General features: G+C 34.6%; 2 protein-coding genes across 4 annotated transcripts; one reads left to right on the top strand and one right to left on the bottom strand.

Annotated features, from left to right (window-relative positions):
* Nucleotides 1-680: 680 nt before the first annotated feature.
* LOC117125062 (DPY30 domain-containing protein 1-like) lies at nt 681-6,271 on the bottom strand. Of its 2 annotated transcripts, XM_033271432.1 has the most exons (5): nt 6,119-6,170; nt 5,761-5,852; nt 4,074-4,345; nt 2,975-3,118; nt 681-1,843 (listed from the first exon to the last, which is right to left on the bottom strand). In XM_033271432.1, exons 3-5 carry the CDS (start codon nt 4,341-4,343, stop codon nt 1,673-1,675), a joined length of 585 nt encoding a protein of 194 aa, XP_033127323.1. In that variant the 5' UTR covers nt 4,344-4,345; nt 5,761-5,852; nt 6,119-6,170; the 3' UTR covers nt 681-1,672. The 2 variants fall into 2 exon arrangements, with proteins under 2 accessions (XP_033127323.1, XP_033127322.1); XM_033271431.1 differs by lacking the exon at nt 5,761-5,852 and having other exon boundaries at nt 6,119-6,271.
* Nucleotides 6,272-6,336: 65 nt separating this feature from the next.
* On the top strand, nt 6,337-16,893 carry LOC117125061 (adenosine kinase-like). Of its 2 annotated transcripts, none has more exons than XM_033271428.1 (10): nt 6,337-6,475; nt 10,576-10,650; nt 11,145-11,277; nt 12,053-12,222; nt 14,006-14,111; nt 14,312-14,482; nt 15,569-15,604; nt 15,807-15,918; nt 16,558-16,644; nt 16,769-16,893. In XM_033271428.1, the coding sequence occupies exons 1-10, from the start codon at nt 6,408-6,410 to the stop codon at nt 16,891-16,893; spliced, it is 1,083 nt and encodes a 360-aa protein (XP_033127319.1). In that variant the 5' UTR covers nt 6,337-6,407. The 2 variants fall into 2 exon arrangements, with proteins under 2 accessions (XP_033127319.1, XP_033127320.1); XM_033271429.1 differs by lacking the exon at nt 6,337-6,475 and adding an exon at nt 8,487-8,642.
* The last annotated feature ends 124 nt before the right edge of the window (nt 16,894-17,017 follow it).

Here is a 17,017-nt window from a genome sequence, read left to right on the forward strand (position 1 = left end):
CATTTAGATAGCCTCATGATTGTTAGAAAACATCGTGATAGGTGAAGCAACCTCGACCATGAAAGCGTGGTTAACAAATTTCATGCAAAATTTCCAAAATATAGAATTTTTTTTTTTTTTTTTTTAACTTAAATTAGATGGTTACATTGCATACTCTTTGTTTCTTGCTTCATTCGAAATGTTTTGGTTTTGGAAGCTGATTTCAACATAAGATAGCATATCCTACATGAAGTCATATTATAGTAACGCGATGCCTTTCTCAAATAAGTAATAAAAATTCGCCATAATTCATCAAATATCCGTGGCTTCCAGGGGGCTTCGCACTAGGATATGCCAACCTGTGAACTCAACTATTCTTCAAAGTGGCAATCCCATCACAAGTCAAACATACACACAAGATGCTCTACTACATAGACTTCAGGGGTGGAGCTGTTTTTGGTCGTGAGAAAAATTATGTCACAGTGACAGGAATTGATCCCAGGACCATGGGATTTGGAACGCAAGCATTGTAACCACCATGCTAATCAACTCCACTCGTTTGTATTATTAATTTTCGTGAGAAATTGATTGCTAATACTCTCCTGATGATAAGAAATATCCGCCAAGTTAAATACTGTGACGTTCATTTTCTAAAATATTTAGCAGTATTTTATCAAAGTTTGGTTTTTCAAGAAATTATATTACAGTGGTTCTTAATCATTTATTTACAGCAGACTTGTTTTGGGAGGGTACAGTAAAGTGCTACCTCATTGCAGACATTAATCATACAAGTAGAAAATTATTGAATAACAAAATATATATAATTCACAAGAATTTCACATTAAATCACAATAGAACGAATCAGTATTCATGTTATATACATAGAAATATAAATAAAACATTACTTTGAAAAAAAATAATAATGATGATGATAATATGTATAGCGCCATATACGCTCAACTCACGGCATTGTCCCAAGAATAAATATAACTGATATAACTGAACAACAAATTATGCACTGTTATGATGATATCAGCAAAAAATACCAAATTATTTAATATATACTGTATATTAAGTTTAGAAAAGTGAATGTTGGATGTAAAAATATTGCTTTAAAGATATACTAGAAAAATCATGGGTTTATTTATACAAAGTAAATAATGGTTAACGTTTTTCATTATATAGCACAAAATATTAAGGTCTCTATGCGCTCAAAATTGGTATTATTTAAATGTCCATATTATACCTGGTCAAGGATAACAGATGATTGCTCCAATTTTCAGATGACAGCTAATAACTTATTAAAATATACAAACTAAGCAAATATCTTTTTTTTTGGGATGTGATGTTCTATAAAGTAAGTTTCAATTTTTGTCTTTGGGATTATATATTATTATAGACAGAAGTAATAATAATAGTGATAAATGATGATATGATGATAACAGTATAACCTAGGGCCTAGAAGTAAATATTGTGTCTTTTACATGCAAGGTACTTATCAATAATTTTTTTTAATAGGTCTAATAATAAACAAAACCAAAATAACAATAAAAATATAAGAAAAATAATTAATACAGAACAAATTTCTGGTGACTCAAATACAATCCTAAATGTCTTCATTATTTAAATACATTTATTTATACATTATTTTAAAACCTCCAGGCCAACTGATGTCACTACTGTTTAGACAGGATTAAGTAGATGGCTCTTCTGCTGTTGCCTCGTCACCCCCTCTGGATGTTTCTTCACCCTCTTCTGCGGTGCCTGTTGCTGGTTCTCTGCTTGTTTCTCCTGATTCTGGTGCATCTTCCGTCTCTTCTGTGGTTTCCTCTGTCTTTTCAGCTCCGTCAACAGGCTCAGTTGGCTTAAATTGAAAAAAAGATTATTGTCACTATGATTTTTTTTTTTTAAATATGATACAAGGAAAGAGAAATAGTTGTACAATAACTCCACCCACACCCCCATCCCCAACCCTTCCATAAAAAAAGCATCCTGTAATACTATTGGCAAATAGCATGCATTGTCAACTAATGACCAGAAGGTATTAAATAGCTATTGTTGCACCAATTTTAAACAAATTTATAATTGCTGTATGTACTGGTTAATGAAAATACAGTTGAACTTGCCCAAGTCGAATCCAAAATACCATTGAAATATTGTTTGACTTAATAAAACTCGACTTACAGATTGTTAATCAATGGAAAAAACAATAATTTGGCGTGTAAAATAAGATCGAATTAGAAATCGTTCGACTTAGGCACAGTCGACTTAGGAAAGTTTAACTTTAACATCCAATCAGAATTAAGAATATGTTTAAGATGTATGTAACAACAGCCACTTCCTGGACAGTTAATAAAATTTAATTAAACATTTACTGTGATTAAAATTATTTAAAAATCTCATTTAAATTATTTATAAGCAGGTTTAAAACTTTAAATATACACAATATTCCCAACAGGAAAGTGTACATCAAATGTTAAACTTAAATACTTGCACAACACACAGAAATCATTAATACTACTGTTATTAAAAATTCAAAGTTTATTTTTTCTCAACACACTTGAGATGTTAGCCAAAAAAGGAGATAGTCCCTGTACATAAGTGTTGGCTACCACTACTTAATTACTTAATATGACAAAGAAATTTTAATTATCACAACGTAAAAGCATAAAACCATATCGCTCCTTGCTGTAGTTGTAGATAATTGGAAATACAAGTCTCCCTCTAATGAAAGCCCCCTCCAAATAAAGACCACCTCCAACTGAAGACCACTTTTCTGTGGTCCCAAATTAACACAAGTCTTTTATTTTTATTAGTCCAATTAGTGACCAAAGCTGCTAAAGACCACGAAAAACCCGGTCCCAAAAATGGTTTTTAATTGGAGGGAGACCTGTAGCTCTTAATCATATTGAACTGTGATAGACATGTTGAAATTACTACCAACACACTCTCTACATATTGAATTAGAAATTTTAACTACAGAAAGAAAACCTACCTTAGGTGTGCCTGTATCATCAGTTATTTCTTCAGCCTCTGGCACTGTTTCCAAGTTGGGGGCGCCTGGTAACGTAGACCTCTCTTTGGCAGTTGTTTTTTCTTCCTCAGCTTGCTCTGGAGCTGGAGGTTCTGGCTCAGCAGCCTTTACAGTAATAAACAAAATAAGAGGTACAACTCATTAGAATGCAGTGAATGGCAGTTGGACTCTTCATTAGTCTTTATTTTTTACAGGACTTGTATGGTATGCTCCACTGGTCTGCCAAACCGGGTCATCATTCAGTGTTTTGACAGTGGTGGATCCAGGGTGTGGAGAAAAGGGTGCCCACCACCCCCATAATCTACCAGCAACCAAAAAACACTCAATCAAGTGTGGAATCAGTTAAGACACTAAAACGTATTTATTAACAAATTAGTGTAGGTGAGACTTTTCTTTTAAGGGAGAATACCTCTGTACCTACAATAGGCAAGGAGGACCATAGTTTTCCACCCCACACCTTGGGCCATAGTCTTTAAATAGGACCTTAGAAAAATCACCAAAACAGTAGGCATAGGTTTATTTTTTAAAATGTATAGTTTTTAATGTATTTCTGTTAAAATCTCATTGATTTTGTATTGTTTACTCACTGTTTTATACAATGTTAATGTAAAATATTTTTTCAAAAAAATAAAATAAACACATATTGAGTATGGTCCGTACAAATTTTCCTCAATTCAGCCATTGGTGGCCAAGGAATTTTATTATGCCCCACTTAGTAATTTTTTTATTTTCATATACAGTAGAACCCCTCCTTTTGGAAACCCCTTAAGAGGACACTCTTTCAGCCTCAAAATGAGGGACACCAGGCCCTATATTATCTCTTAACATTAAAGACAACCCCTATTCAGGGGACACCGTTATTAAGGGTTACTTTTTTTGGTCCCGAAGGTGTTCCCTTAATAGTGGTTCTACGTTCTGGCTGGCCGTTGTTAGCACCATCTCAGATGGGGCAGAAGGGTCATTCATATTGTATTTGATACTGAATATTATAGATACCGAGATATAATATATTATTATTATTATTATTGTTATTGTTATTATTATTATTATTATTATTTACTTTTTTTGCTTGTGCTTCTTCCTCTGCTAGTCTTTCTGCTTCCAGCCTCATTTTTTCTTGCTGTTCTTTCTCAAGCTGTGCTTCTTCCCTTTCTTTAATTAACTGAACAGCCTTCTCAGCTTCTTCTTTCTCATTTCTTTCATTAATCTTGAACTTATACAGCCAATTGGCAAGATATTCAATAGGGTCTACAGGTCGCTTCTCCGCAATCTCGGCTAAGCCTCGAGCTAAGCAATTTCCAACATGTTTCTTCAAATATTCTGTGTCCATTGCTGAAAAAAGGCATTATTAACATAATTATGGTATACTTTAAAAAAAAAAATAACTGAGGACAAGCAAGCTGCTCTTTGTAAAGTATTCAAAACAAAGCCTACCCTTGCCCTACTTAGTAGTAGTACAAGAATTTAAATATTATGAAATATCTTTTCTCAGCAAATCGTAGACACTTGGTTGGAATAAACTACCAGCATAAGTGGTGGAAGCTACATCGGTTTTGTCTTTTAAAAAACATCATGATGTTCACTGACTAGGCCCTGCATCAGGAAATCGTCCTTCTACCAAATTGGTTTCATAGGCATTAAAAATGGGGCATAAAAGTCTAAAGCCTTATATTAAAACCCATTATTCTGTAAGTGTAAGTGTAGAGAAAAACCGTTTTTATTATTGGAATCCTACGCCTTTTCCATGAATTGGTAGGCATCTTGAAGTGATGACAAAAAACTAAAGTATTGCGTAACGAACAGAAATAAAATAAGCTTTGAGACTAAATTTTTGTCCTCATGTTATCAAAAAATTCATACCTCTTTTTTTCTAGAAAATGTTCTCAAAAGACCTCTATATGATTGAAAAAAAAAATGTTTTTGACCTCTGAAATCAAGATGGAAAAAGAAGAGCCTATCTAAATAGTGTATTAAAATAGGCCTGCATTACAAGTATCATAGTACTTTCGTATCATTACTGTTCCAGGAACCGATAATACAAGATCCATTCTGTCAATTATACACACAGCCACTGTGCATATAAGATCCGTGAAGTCCATTATATACACAGCTGCTGTACATTTAAGATTAGTTTTGTACCTTACACAGCCGCTGTGAGTATAAGATCCGTTATAAGGCCATTTTATACACAACCGCTGTGCGTATAAGGCCACGGGAATGAAAGTTGTAGGTTTGCGTCCACCGCCCGCATGCCTAAAAAGCTACCGCACGAAAATTTTCATTATTTTGAAAAGTTCATTATTTTGAAAAAAAATATACTTCGTTTTAAAAAACGGACTTTCTAATTCGTAAACAGACAGAAAAACGAACTATTCATCACTGATCACTCGTAGCGAACACCGAGCAAAGGCACATCGCACCATGATCGCCGATCACTGCTGAGGTCATTTACGGGTCAAATCGATCTTTCTGACTAATAGGAAATCTTGTATGTTTAAAGAGGTCTTAAATATAGAAAAGGATCTGTTTTATAGGCTAGTGTACATTTATGACTGTAAGCATTGTTTCTTGAGAATAAATGTAAAATTACCAATGCCGCGGCATGTGGACAGCATTTATAAAAAAAATAATGAATAATGAAAAATGAAAAAATGCCTCATGTGTTTTCAAAATTTTTCGGACGCAAACCTACAACTTTCGTGGCCTAAGAATAAGAATAAGATATGTTCTGTCCTTATTATACATACCTAGCCGTTGTGCGTATAGCCTTGTCCTTGGAAAAGGCGTGTGCAGACAGACTGAGGGCCCTACCAAAGATGAGGGCCAAACGAGCGAGTATCTAAAGCCAATCAACAATAATAGTAAAAGTAAAATAGGCCCTAGTCTAGGCTTAGGCCCTCCTTCTAATATTTAGCCCGCCGAGTGCGAGACCGCCCTGCCTGCATGCTCCGCGGATTGCTGTCGTCATACGGTATCGGACACCTATTAGTATCGGACGAGCAGCAGGTCAAAAACTAAATAATGATTTTTAATTAGCTTGGTTATTCACCAAGAAACAGAGTATTTAAAAATGTTATAATAAATTACAATTCAATGTTTATTTACCAAAGTTTTTGTTCGTCAGTCTTTTTTAATGCGTCCTGTTGCTATGTCGTGCTGCTGCTTGTAAATGTTGATTATTGAGAGGGCGTTTGTTTATTTTTTAGACTCGATAATCCAGACAAATCCGTGCTTCTTTAACACAAGCTGACGATTAATAGAAGGCTAGGCTGGAAACCCCACGCGCGGTGGCCATGGCCGCCATATCATTGACGTACAGAGAAGCTTCCTCTCTCTCTCACACACCGCCGGAGTGTTAACGACAGTTAATAATTTCTGACATAAACTATTGAAAATGTCTGATTCAGAACAACCTCCGCGGAAGAGACACAAAGGGAAACACAATGGAGAAGAAAAAATTAGGTATGTTGAGCTACAAAAGTAGCTTTATGTTACTAAGAACGAAGTTTATGGCTCAAGATCTGTTAAACCCAAGACCAACAAGGAAGTGATTAAGATTCAAATACTGTACTGTTTAAATTTAGTGTACCGACCGTGTATTGTTTCTATTTTATTTTCTCCATGGTTTTAGTCGTTAGGTTACTGTAGGTAGGAGGGAGAAGTATACAGCAGCAGCTGCAGTTACGTATGATGATAAAGCACATTTTCCTTCCATAAGATTTTTAAATGCATTTTTTTTTTAAATTTTATATTACTGTACTGTACTGTTAGCACTGAATGTTACAGACTTCTTTTTTGAAGTTTAGACTTTCATAAAGACCATGTAAAATTTTAAAAAAATTGGTTAGCATCCTTATGTTATCAATTTTCATCATAGTAGTTTCTCGTGTTTAACATGAAAAAGGAGTGTTGCAAGAAAAAAACAGCAAAAAAAATGAAGAAGAAAACAACAGAGACCAAAATTGCATACAATAAGTTATATATTCATCTCTATAGCAAGCAGAAACTTTAGCACTGTGATGGTAGGGAGGGGATACTAACCAATTATTTTATTTTACATGGCCTAATTATTTATCATTTGGCTTATACTTTTAATTGTAAGTTCAGACTTTTAAAATTATGCATAAACTTGGCTTTACCTAGATAGTGATGTGTACAATTAAACCTCCCTGGTTTGAAGAAAATCCTGAGGTAAAATAAAGTGTTTCATATGCACAAAATGTGTCATTGTTCTTTCACACAATGACATTCACATGTTTTGTAGATACAAATTTAAATGCATCCAAAAAAATCCGGTTTTTTTTTTATGTTGGCAACTAAGGAAGTTATAATGGAAATGTGCAATATTTTTGAATAATTTTTCCCTTTTATTTGTATTTTTGTCATCGTTTTTATATAACTTGTCTGTTAGATAGGCTTATTTTTTACAAGCCTGTAAGTGGCGATTAATTTTCGCTGTTGTTTGTTTTGGAATGAATAAAATAAATAAATAAAATATAATTTCACTTGTTGCATATTTTAATTATTCATGAGGCAAACTTTGATTAGTCCCTACCCCAAGCCTTCCGCACCACACATAAATGTTCCATGGGGCCATTGAGTGCGGTCCAACGAAATACTAAATCTAGGATTTGCTACTATGATTTTATGTGATCAGTTATCAATATTACAGAAATTCGTAATGATTTATAAAATGGTGAAAACCATACGTATATTTCACAAGCTTAAAAACTAAGAAATCAGGCCACTCGTGCAGAAAAATGCATAAATGAAATTTTCTTTCCATTTGCTGGATATGATTTTGTATATAATTCCTCTGAATGAATTCACAAACTGGATAAGGAATATAAACTTACATTTTGGAATATGATATAGGTAATGAAATAATTTAATATCGTACAAATTAAACCATAGAGATTAAATTTGGTTGTAAAGCCTATAGAGGCCTAATTCACACTTTGAAGTTTCAGACGTTTTCTTCTAGATGATTGTAGTTATACAGTTCGTATAGGCCTATTCACCATTTTCATCGGTGTTTAACGAAACTACAGTGCAATCTCGTCTTTTCAATTGGGGTTTTCCCCAAATAGGGCTCCGAACGACATTTCCGTTGCCAGACGTTCAGTACAGAGAGTGAGACATTTTAATGGAATAAATATTGTCAAAAAAGCAATATTCAGTTGTAATCCTGTAGGCATGGCGCGTATCAAATTTGGTTTACTAAATTAATTACATTATGCCAGTGGCGCTCTTTGTTTGTTGAATAATTGTACCTAGCTAGGGCCTATTGGCGTATCATTGTGTGCGGCAGTGACTTGGCAAATTTTGATATCCCTGCTTTCTTAGCACGCCAGCCTTGTCTTCATATTCATTCATTTTTATAGTGATGTCTAAACTAAACAGTACTTGATATGAAATTTACGATAATCCACGTAATATTTCCGTTCATTGCGTTCACCCGTACACACAATCGTTCGATCCAAAAAAAATTCCAGGTACGCAGACTCGGCGAGACTCGGGGAAACTCCCAGGCAGTTCATTCATTGCGCATGGTCGAAGGGGCGGCTGATTTGGCTTCGTTGGCAGTAATTTAACTTTATTTATTTAGTACTAAGTGGATCATGATAAGGTACGTTGGATTTTTGTACTTCTGTGGTTACTTAGGCCGTAGGCCAGAGGTTTAACATGAGCCTAATCAATATTCGCAGTAGTAGGCCTACTATCTACACCATGTGTGTGGGCGAAGTTCGTGCTAATTTGAGTAGAGTACACGTTGTCGTCGTACCGTATTCTATACTCTAACGATTGATTTTCATTGGCAACAGAACATTACTTGTAATATCCTACGTATTCTTTATGTACATTAGTGTCATAAATGGCTATGTATTACATACTAGTAGCGACTTCAGACAGTTCAAGGGGCAAGCTCAACTCCTACTTTGTATTCCAGATGGTATTTGGTTCTAGTTAAAACTGGATATTTCTTGAAAATTTATAACACAAGTTGAAATAGAAATTGATGGAGTGATTAATAATAGGCCATTGAATGCCTAAGAATAGAGCTGCTGGTACCTCATAAATTTAGAAATGGAGGAATATTTATCACCAGTTAATGTCTTTCTGTTTTTCATATGTATTTTATAACTGTCACCTTCAATTGAGGTTCCAGAATACTTACAATTTAATTATACACTAAGTTCAAATAATTTCATGTCACTGAAGATAAAGGGGCAGGTCCAACCATTGCAAAGCTTAAATTTTAAAGGAGCATTGCATTTTTTAAATGATACTAATGAGAGCTGTGGCAGATTTAGTACCCTCCCCTTAGTAAACTTACTAAAATAAATTTAGAACAATTTGGCCTGCTGTAATGTCTCCTCTAAAGAAATCCTAGACCTTTCCTAAATAAAACGCCGTGGCTAGAGATACGGTACCGTATTTCTACTTCGTTTTGCTAAAGGTACGGTAAATGGCATTACGTCACCATCACCCAATGAAGTGCCAGTGATGGTGACGTAATGCCAGCTGTTTAAAGCCAGGCCGGCTGTGGAGGAAAATGATTGTATGGTATGCCGTAAAACTGATTTTTCTAAAACACAAAAATGGTGTTTGACGTGGAATACTGGGGAACAGTTACTGTATAAGATACAGTTTTTAAATATTAAAAAAATCTGTATCATTTTCCTCCACAGCCGGCCTGGCTTTAAACAGATGTTGATTATTGTATGAATTTCACAATTTTAGATTGAATAATTTTGGTATACCATGGTTGATAGGATTTGCATGATAATGGTGATGTACGTCAGTGATTCACAAACGTTATTTAAACAAATGTCCAGGCAATTTGCCATGACCCGCTTCCTGTGACATTAAAAGTAGATATTAAAAATGGGTTATTGACCAGTTGGACAAAATTAAAGTTAAATTTTTAAATAATTTTTAAAATGTGCTCTATTTACTGCATCAAATTTTAGCCTGATATAAAATTCAAATAAAAAAAAAAAAATCCTAGAATCTCACAACCCTGTAATTTAGTTGACACTATCTGGTTGCAACCCAGAGTTTGAAAATCGCTGATATTAATCATGACAGACCTGTAACCAGGTTCATGGGGAGGGGGTGGGGGTTTCCTATAGGCCAAGTTTTAAATCAGAAGTGTTTCTTTAATAGAAAAAGGTCATGATGAAACACCACTATGTAGTAAGTTCTTCAAAAAGAAGGGGGAAGGGGTATGACCGAAACCCCCCCCCAAGTTCCCTGGTTACGGGCCTGCATGATTTAAATATTTCTTGATTCCTTGATTTAAGTCATCAAGATACTGTTTATTTTTTTCTTTCTTTGGTTTAATAATATCGCATGCATTTAATAATATCATACTTAGGGTAGACTTTTGGTCATGTACACTGAATGTGCTAATTTCAGTTGTATTGCATTTTAACTTAATGTACTGTATTGATTTTTAACGTACACTATATTGTAAAAAAAATTCTGCAATTAAGTGCCTCACTGCAACTGCAATTTTTGAATGATAGTCACATTGTGGATAATATTTCTCTTGACAGTGAAGGAATTTTGTTTGGTCTTGGCAATCCTCTTCTAGACATCTCAACTCCAGTTACTCAGGAATTCCTTGATAAGTATGAACAAGTTTAAAAATTAACCGTTAAAAGTAAGACTTTTATATCAAATTTGTGCCAGTTAACAATGCTGGGAAGAATCCAATGCATTTGCATTGTATTTTTGTGTCTGTCAATGAAATCATGCAGAACAAGGCAGGGCAAAACAACAGTATTGTAAATTGCATTTAGTCAGGAATGGAGTTAAAGAAGTAGAAAATGGCTTGACCAATAAGATAAAACAAGCAAAAACGGGTAGTGTGTGTGCATCATAATCATTTGCAAGGAGAAATAAAAGAAAAACAGGGAGTTATAGCGTCATATATGGTATCTGTAAGTCATTTTCACAAACAACAGAAAATGTAAAACATTTCCAATATTGGGAATTTATAACATTAGGTTACTCTTTGATGTACAGGTACTGATGTATTGTATGTTTTCTGATGAGAAGATTGTTATTTATTATAAAACAAAATGTATAATAAAATAAAACATGGTTTTGACCTTAATCACAGGTATGAGCTTAAGGCAGACAATGCAATTCTTGCAGAAGATATTCACAAACCAATGTACATTGAACTCGTCAAAAAATTCAAAGTGGACTACATACCTGGCGGAGCTACACTGAATTCCTTGAGGGTTGCACAGGTGACATTGAAGCTATCCCTTTTGCTCAAACAAGATTAAAGTTTATTTTAGTTTCTTATTTAATTGCTACATTTATCTGCAGCTAGAGAGCAGCTTAGCCACTGTGTGCGCTGAACCATGGGGATCATTTGGCCTCTGGTTCATTTCCATCTGCTGCTCCCCTTTTGTTTTTTTGCTGGTGGTCTGAATTATGACAGTGCACCGTCTTTTCGATAAGACTTTTAAGCCTTTGTTCCCATGGGCATTATGGCCCCATTTGTATGTGAACGAACGCAGTTACACTCTTCCTGTGTTCTGCCCAATTCAGACGGCACCCACTGTAAACAAGTCTTTAGACTTAGTGGGTTATTCTTGGTGTGATTCATGCTAAAATACTCGTCTTCTAAGTCAGCAACACCAAATTTTATTCAAAATTATTCACTTGCAATTGAATAAATTAAATTATTAGGCCCTACGTTTATGGAGAAGGTCTCTGTCACTTTGGTCTCATGTGAAGTCTGGTTTCCTTAATATCACTGCACTGTCGCTAGTTTTTTCAGTGCAATCATTCTAATTCTGCGTCTCTGTAATGCTCGTAAAGGCTCCCCGATTTGACCAATCAATCGGCATCACCGAAAGCTGTCTCTGATAGTGTGTAGCGATTTTATGGAAACCAAGCTTTAGCCAATTGATTTTATTGCATGTTAAAACAAACACAAAAGCAGACAAACCTTGTCCAGAAGACAATTTCATACTCTTTTCCAACCGTGATCTTAAATCGTGGATCTATTTGCAGTGGATTATAGGTGAACCCAATCGTGCTACATTCTTTGGATGTGTTGGTAAAGATGATTTTGCTAAGACACTACTTGAGAAGGCAAAGGAGGATGGAGTGAATGTTCATTATGATATTAACGAGGAGGAAGCCACTGGTACCTGCGCTGTTCTCATTACAGGAAGCAACAGGTAATCATGTTACTTCCTAAATTAATTATTTATTTAAATGGTCTAGACCACCGTTCCGCAACCTTTATAGCACACAACCCAGATTATATGTCAAGCACTCAGACGTCACCCATCGAACTTAAGGCAAATTTCTCACCTGAATTTCTTGGTAAAATGATTGAATATGGTATTATATATTGCTTTAGTTTGAGTGAATTAAGTCAATAAATTGCATCTGTTGTTTTATAAGTGTTAGAGAAAGTGAGTATCAGAAAAACACCCACTTGATTCTTTAGCAACACCCACTTGATTCTTTAGCAATCTATAAAAGATACTATTAAAGATAAATTCCCCTAAAAATAAAAGTATAACTCGAATTACTCAATTAACAAAACCATCACATTTTTAAATATACAGATGCTTAAAAATTAATGATTTACAGACATTTTACTTTACATAAAATCCTAAATTTTGGTGCCAGAAATTTATGGGTTATGCAAAAACATAGTCACACTAAATTGAAGAGAAGCCAAACACATTGAAATAAACAAAACAAACACTTTCAAGCTGTCATACCAGAAGTAAAGTTCTGATAGTATATTTTTCAACATGAAACTCTAATAACACACACATTACAAAAGTAAACTGATGCATATGCCGCACTTTAATTGGACTGTAACTGTAATTTAATTTAGTTTGTCCTTGTTCATAAGTTTTTTTTCACAATCTGAAGAGATTATGCGACCCTCATAATTTTATTCCGTGGCTCAGACACTGGGTCGCGACCACCATTAGAGTAGGTTGCAGAACGTTGTTCAATATGTTATGCAATGATATGGACATATTAAATTGAAGAGAAAAATGCTTCTCGTTATAATTTTCAGCTGAAAGCCAAACACATTGAAATGAACAAAATTAACAATTTCAAGCTGTCACACTCGAAGTACAAATGTTTTGGTAGTACCCTATATTATTTAACATAAAACTTAGATAGCGCACATATTACACATATCTGACGGACAAAGCTTTTTACTTGTAACCATTGATGCTGTTAATTATGCTTAAGCTCTGTTGACGCTATCAACTTTGTGTAATGTGCCAATATATGTGCAGGATAATGTCGTCATACAACCATATATAGGCATAATGAATATCATGTCAGACCCATATATGGCATTTCACAGGTATTTGTCGCAAAATATGATGGTGTGACAGAACTTCAGGGAATTCTGTTTGCTATGAGAAATATTGGGATATTTTGTGCCCGAAAAACATATAAGTTTAGTTGTTGTGTCTACTGCCCCAGGAATTGTGGAGGGGGGGGGGGGGGGGGGGGGGGGGGGGGGGGGTGGCTGTAGGCACTTAGCTATCATCTCACTTTTAAGTTGTAAAAGTAAATCCGGTTGAAGGAATGATGGGATGCATTGTAAGCTAATGATAGAAAATAAGTCTACGAAATATGATGCCATGCCTAGATAAGAACTATCCTAGAAAGAACTAAAAGTCAACAATCTGTTACTCGTACAGTTATTCAAGTGAATTATAACACGTTACAGCAGGGAGCCTATTTGTTGTGGTGTCTTAACCAAACTAGTAGAAGTATAACAAGCAAAGATTCTTTACACAAAAATATGTTTACACCAACAAAAGTAAAGAATGTGTTATTGTTGCCAAGATTATAATCGGCAAAGATTATTAATAGAATAATTTGTTTACATGAAGGAATGTATTTGATGCATATATTTGACCTTAAGTTAAAAATACGAACAATATATTTTGTACATTATTTTGATTTTCTTTGTAGGTCTCTATGTGCCAATCTTGCTGCTGCTAATTGCTATACAATTGAACATCTTGAAAAAACAGAAAACTGGGCATACGTTGAAAAAGCTTCATTCTACTACAGTGCAGTAAGTAACGAAACATGTTGAAGAAACAAAACAAAAGAAGATAATACAGTATCAAGAAATAACCAAAAAAATACCCCACTCAATTGCTAAAAGTTGCAATCAATCCCATATCTGTATACCTTAAGTGTAGTGATTTGTATACTTTTACTGCAATTGATTGAATGATTGACTGATGGATGGATGAATGTTTTTCTTTCTAGGGGTTCCATTTAACAGTAAACCCAAAAGCCATGTTGAAAATAGCAAAGCATGCTTTTGAGAACAAGAAGACATACTGTCTAAACTTATCAGCACCATTTCTCAGCCAGTTCTTCAAGGACCCAATGATGGAAATTCTACCTTACGTTGACTTTATGTTTGGAAATGAAACTGTAAGTCAGTATGCTCTTCACAATTTGTACTCATAATATCGATAAGGATAACAATGACTAACGGCTATTTTCCATTTGGCGAATTATTCGTGCTAATCGAAAGCATTGGTTTATGTGCAAGCATATTCACATCTCAGCAAAATCAGTACTGTAGTTTGAACTATTTCTACTTTTTGCGAAGCGAAACAATGTGCAACAAATTGGAGCTCATTAAGCAAACCCACTGTTTCAATTCACACGAATAAATTTGATAATTGGAAAATAGCCTTAAGGTGATTGTAATATTTAATAAGGTTTGCATGGTAATTACAGTATGTAGACTTTTAGTACACCTTGTGTTTGAGGACTGTTTTTTTTTGTATGTTTTTTGTGAGATTTTTCTGTCTTCAGAAGAGTTCTCATTGAATAAACTCACCAAACGTTTGAGACAAACAAAAACCAAAGGCTCATTTGTATTTACATATCTACAAATGGTGTGTGCCGTCTGAAGCCTATTATTAACTGTAGGAAAAGATGTCAGAATAGTAATAATTCTGGTAATGAATAAAGGAATAAATAAATAAAGGAAGTCAGTTGAGGAGAATCTGAAGCTTAAAAACATGACAAGTGGGTACTGTTTGTGCATTTAGAAATTCGTTAGTAATGGATCCCGTCCCTTGGATGTTATTGCCAAGGTCCCACAAACAACTACACACATGCGTTCATGGTATGTGTATTTGTAGGACGCGCATATTTCTAACGATGTTCTGATTGGTTTGTTAAGTTTGATGCTTTGGAAAGGTTCATTGTATCAGTTTGTGTTAAATCTAAGAAAATACTAATATTCAATGGGGCAAATTACAACAGCATGATTAGTAAAGTGTAGCTGTTGCTTTGTGGTCATGCTGATGTTTTTATTGTAGGATGTCAATCATACAGCTGACCAATCAAAACAGGGCCAGGAATATGTATGTCATCCATGGGACCTGGGTTCAATCCTCCTGGTATTTTTTTTTTTTTTTTTTTGTATTTACCATTTTATTCATTTAATCCTCCTGGTATTTACTAGGATTCTTTTCATCTTTTTTTTTTCTTTCATCTTTTCAGGAAGCTCTCCAATTTGCCAAGGACCAAAACTACGAGGCGAGTTTCAAGTTAAAAATTTTTTTGGAGAATATTTATATAGTTAGCATCAAAATAAATATTGTAGAATCAAATAAATATTGATAGATATGTTGTAAATATTTTAATTAGACTAGAATACACCATTTTGGATAGTTGATCTATGCATTGTTCAGTTTGTGAAATTCAATTTTAAATAATTACTTTTTGAAATACATTATAGACAGAAGATTTGAAAGAAATTGTCAAAAAAATTGCGGCAGAGAAAAAAATATCCGAGCAAGCCAGAGTAGTTGTTATTACTCAGGGAGCAGACAACACGCTTGTCTGTAAAGGTATGCTATCCACACCACAACCAGGTTTCCACATACAATTGCAGTTCTATTATGATTTAATGTTGTCTGATGAATAATTCTTTGTAACATGCACCAATTGGCTGTTTTGCCAGATGTGGTGGAGTAGTGTGGTACAAGGATTTTACCGAGGGGGCGGGGATGGATACGGGGTGGCACCAGGATTTGCCCAACGGGGATCTGAATGTGTTTCAGGAGAGGAAGCCCCCCCTCCCCTTGATAAATAGGACAATTTAGGAGTTTTGAAGGCTTATTTAATCAATTTTAGTCTACAAATACGTAGAAAATACATACATTTTTTTCTCTGCCGAATTGTGTTTTTTCTCCCCTACGGAGCCCCACTGGCACCACCCCTGGAGGGATAAGCTCTCTGACAGGGATGTTAGTGAGAGGTCTGGAAGTGACAACATGATGGTTACAAAGACCACTGGCACCTTGGAAGATGGGATTTTATAGGCCATTTTTAGCATTTTTTGTTAATATGCTGGCACAGAAGGATGACTTGCATGTGCTGTTTAGCGGAATATGCTATTCAGTACTGTAGTGTTAACAAAAAAAAAAGTAAATGCCTTATTAAATGTATTGCTAATAATTTTTGAGTAATTTTTCTTCTTTTCATAGAAGGAGAGTTGAAGGAATACCCGGTCATAAAAATTGCAGATAAGGACATTGTGGACACAAACGGGGCTGGGGATGCATTCGTTGGAGGTAAAGTTGATGGTCAATACATTTTTCAATACTTGGCCATAATAAACCATAATGAAGGAATATTATCAGATTTGGCTATAAATTACATTCATTATAATTTATGCATTTTAAATTCTTTTCACAGGATTTCTAGCACAGCTGGTACAAGGAAAGGATATTGAACAGTGTATAAAGTGTGCCAACTATGCTGCTAACTATGTCATCAAACAATCAGGAACCTCAATCAATGATAAACCAGATTTTGAATAGAAAAATCGCACAAATGATATTCTCTACTCAACAATTATGATGAAAATTCTACTGAAATTACTTTTATAATATAATAATATACCGTGTGAAAAGGGACTTGCTCGGATTAGTAGATGTAACAATG

This window comes from Anneissia japonica, unplaced genomic scaffold (assembly GCF_011630105.1).
Source record: "Anneissia japonica isolate Jap-2015-1 unplaced genomic scaffold, ASM1163010v1 scaffold9_len2422644_cov172, whole genome shotgun sequence".
NCBI classification, from domain to species: domain Eukaryota; kingdom Metazoa; phylum Echinodermata; class Crinoidea; order Comatulida; family Comatulidae; genus Anneissia; species Anneissia japonica.

What these genes read in the sequence shown, in the direction of transcription:
- LOC117125061 (XM_033271428.1), top strand. Translation starts at nt 6,408, where the DNA reads ATGTCTGATTCAGAACAACCTCCGCGGAAGAGACACAAAGGGAAACAC. An exon ending in AATGGAGAAGAAAAAATTAG is followed by an intron (nt 6,476 to 10,575) that starts GTATGTTGAGCT and finishes TTCTCTTGACAG; the next exon opens with TGAAGGAATTTTGTTTGGTC. An exon ending in CTTCATTCTACTACAGTGCA is followed by an intron (nt 14,112 to 14,311) that starts GTAAGTAACGAA and finishes TTTTCTTTCTAG; the next exon opens with GGGTTCCATTTAACAGTAAA.
- LOC117125062 (XM_033271431.1), bottom strand. Translation starts at nt 4,343, where the DNA reads ATGGACACAGAATATTTGAAGAAACATGTTGGAAATTGCTTAGCTCGA. An exon ending in AAGAAGCACAAGCAAAAAAA is followed by an intron (nt 3,119 to 4,073) that starts GTAAATAATAAT and finishes ATTACTGTAAAG; the next exon opens with GCTGCTGAGCCAGAACCTCC. An exon ending in ATGATACAGGCACACCTAAG is followed by an intron (nt 1,844 to 2,974) that starts GTAGGTTTTCTT and finishes TTTCAATTTAAG; the next exon opens with CCAACTGAGCCTGTTGACGG.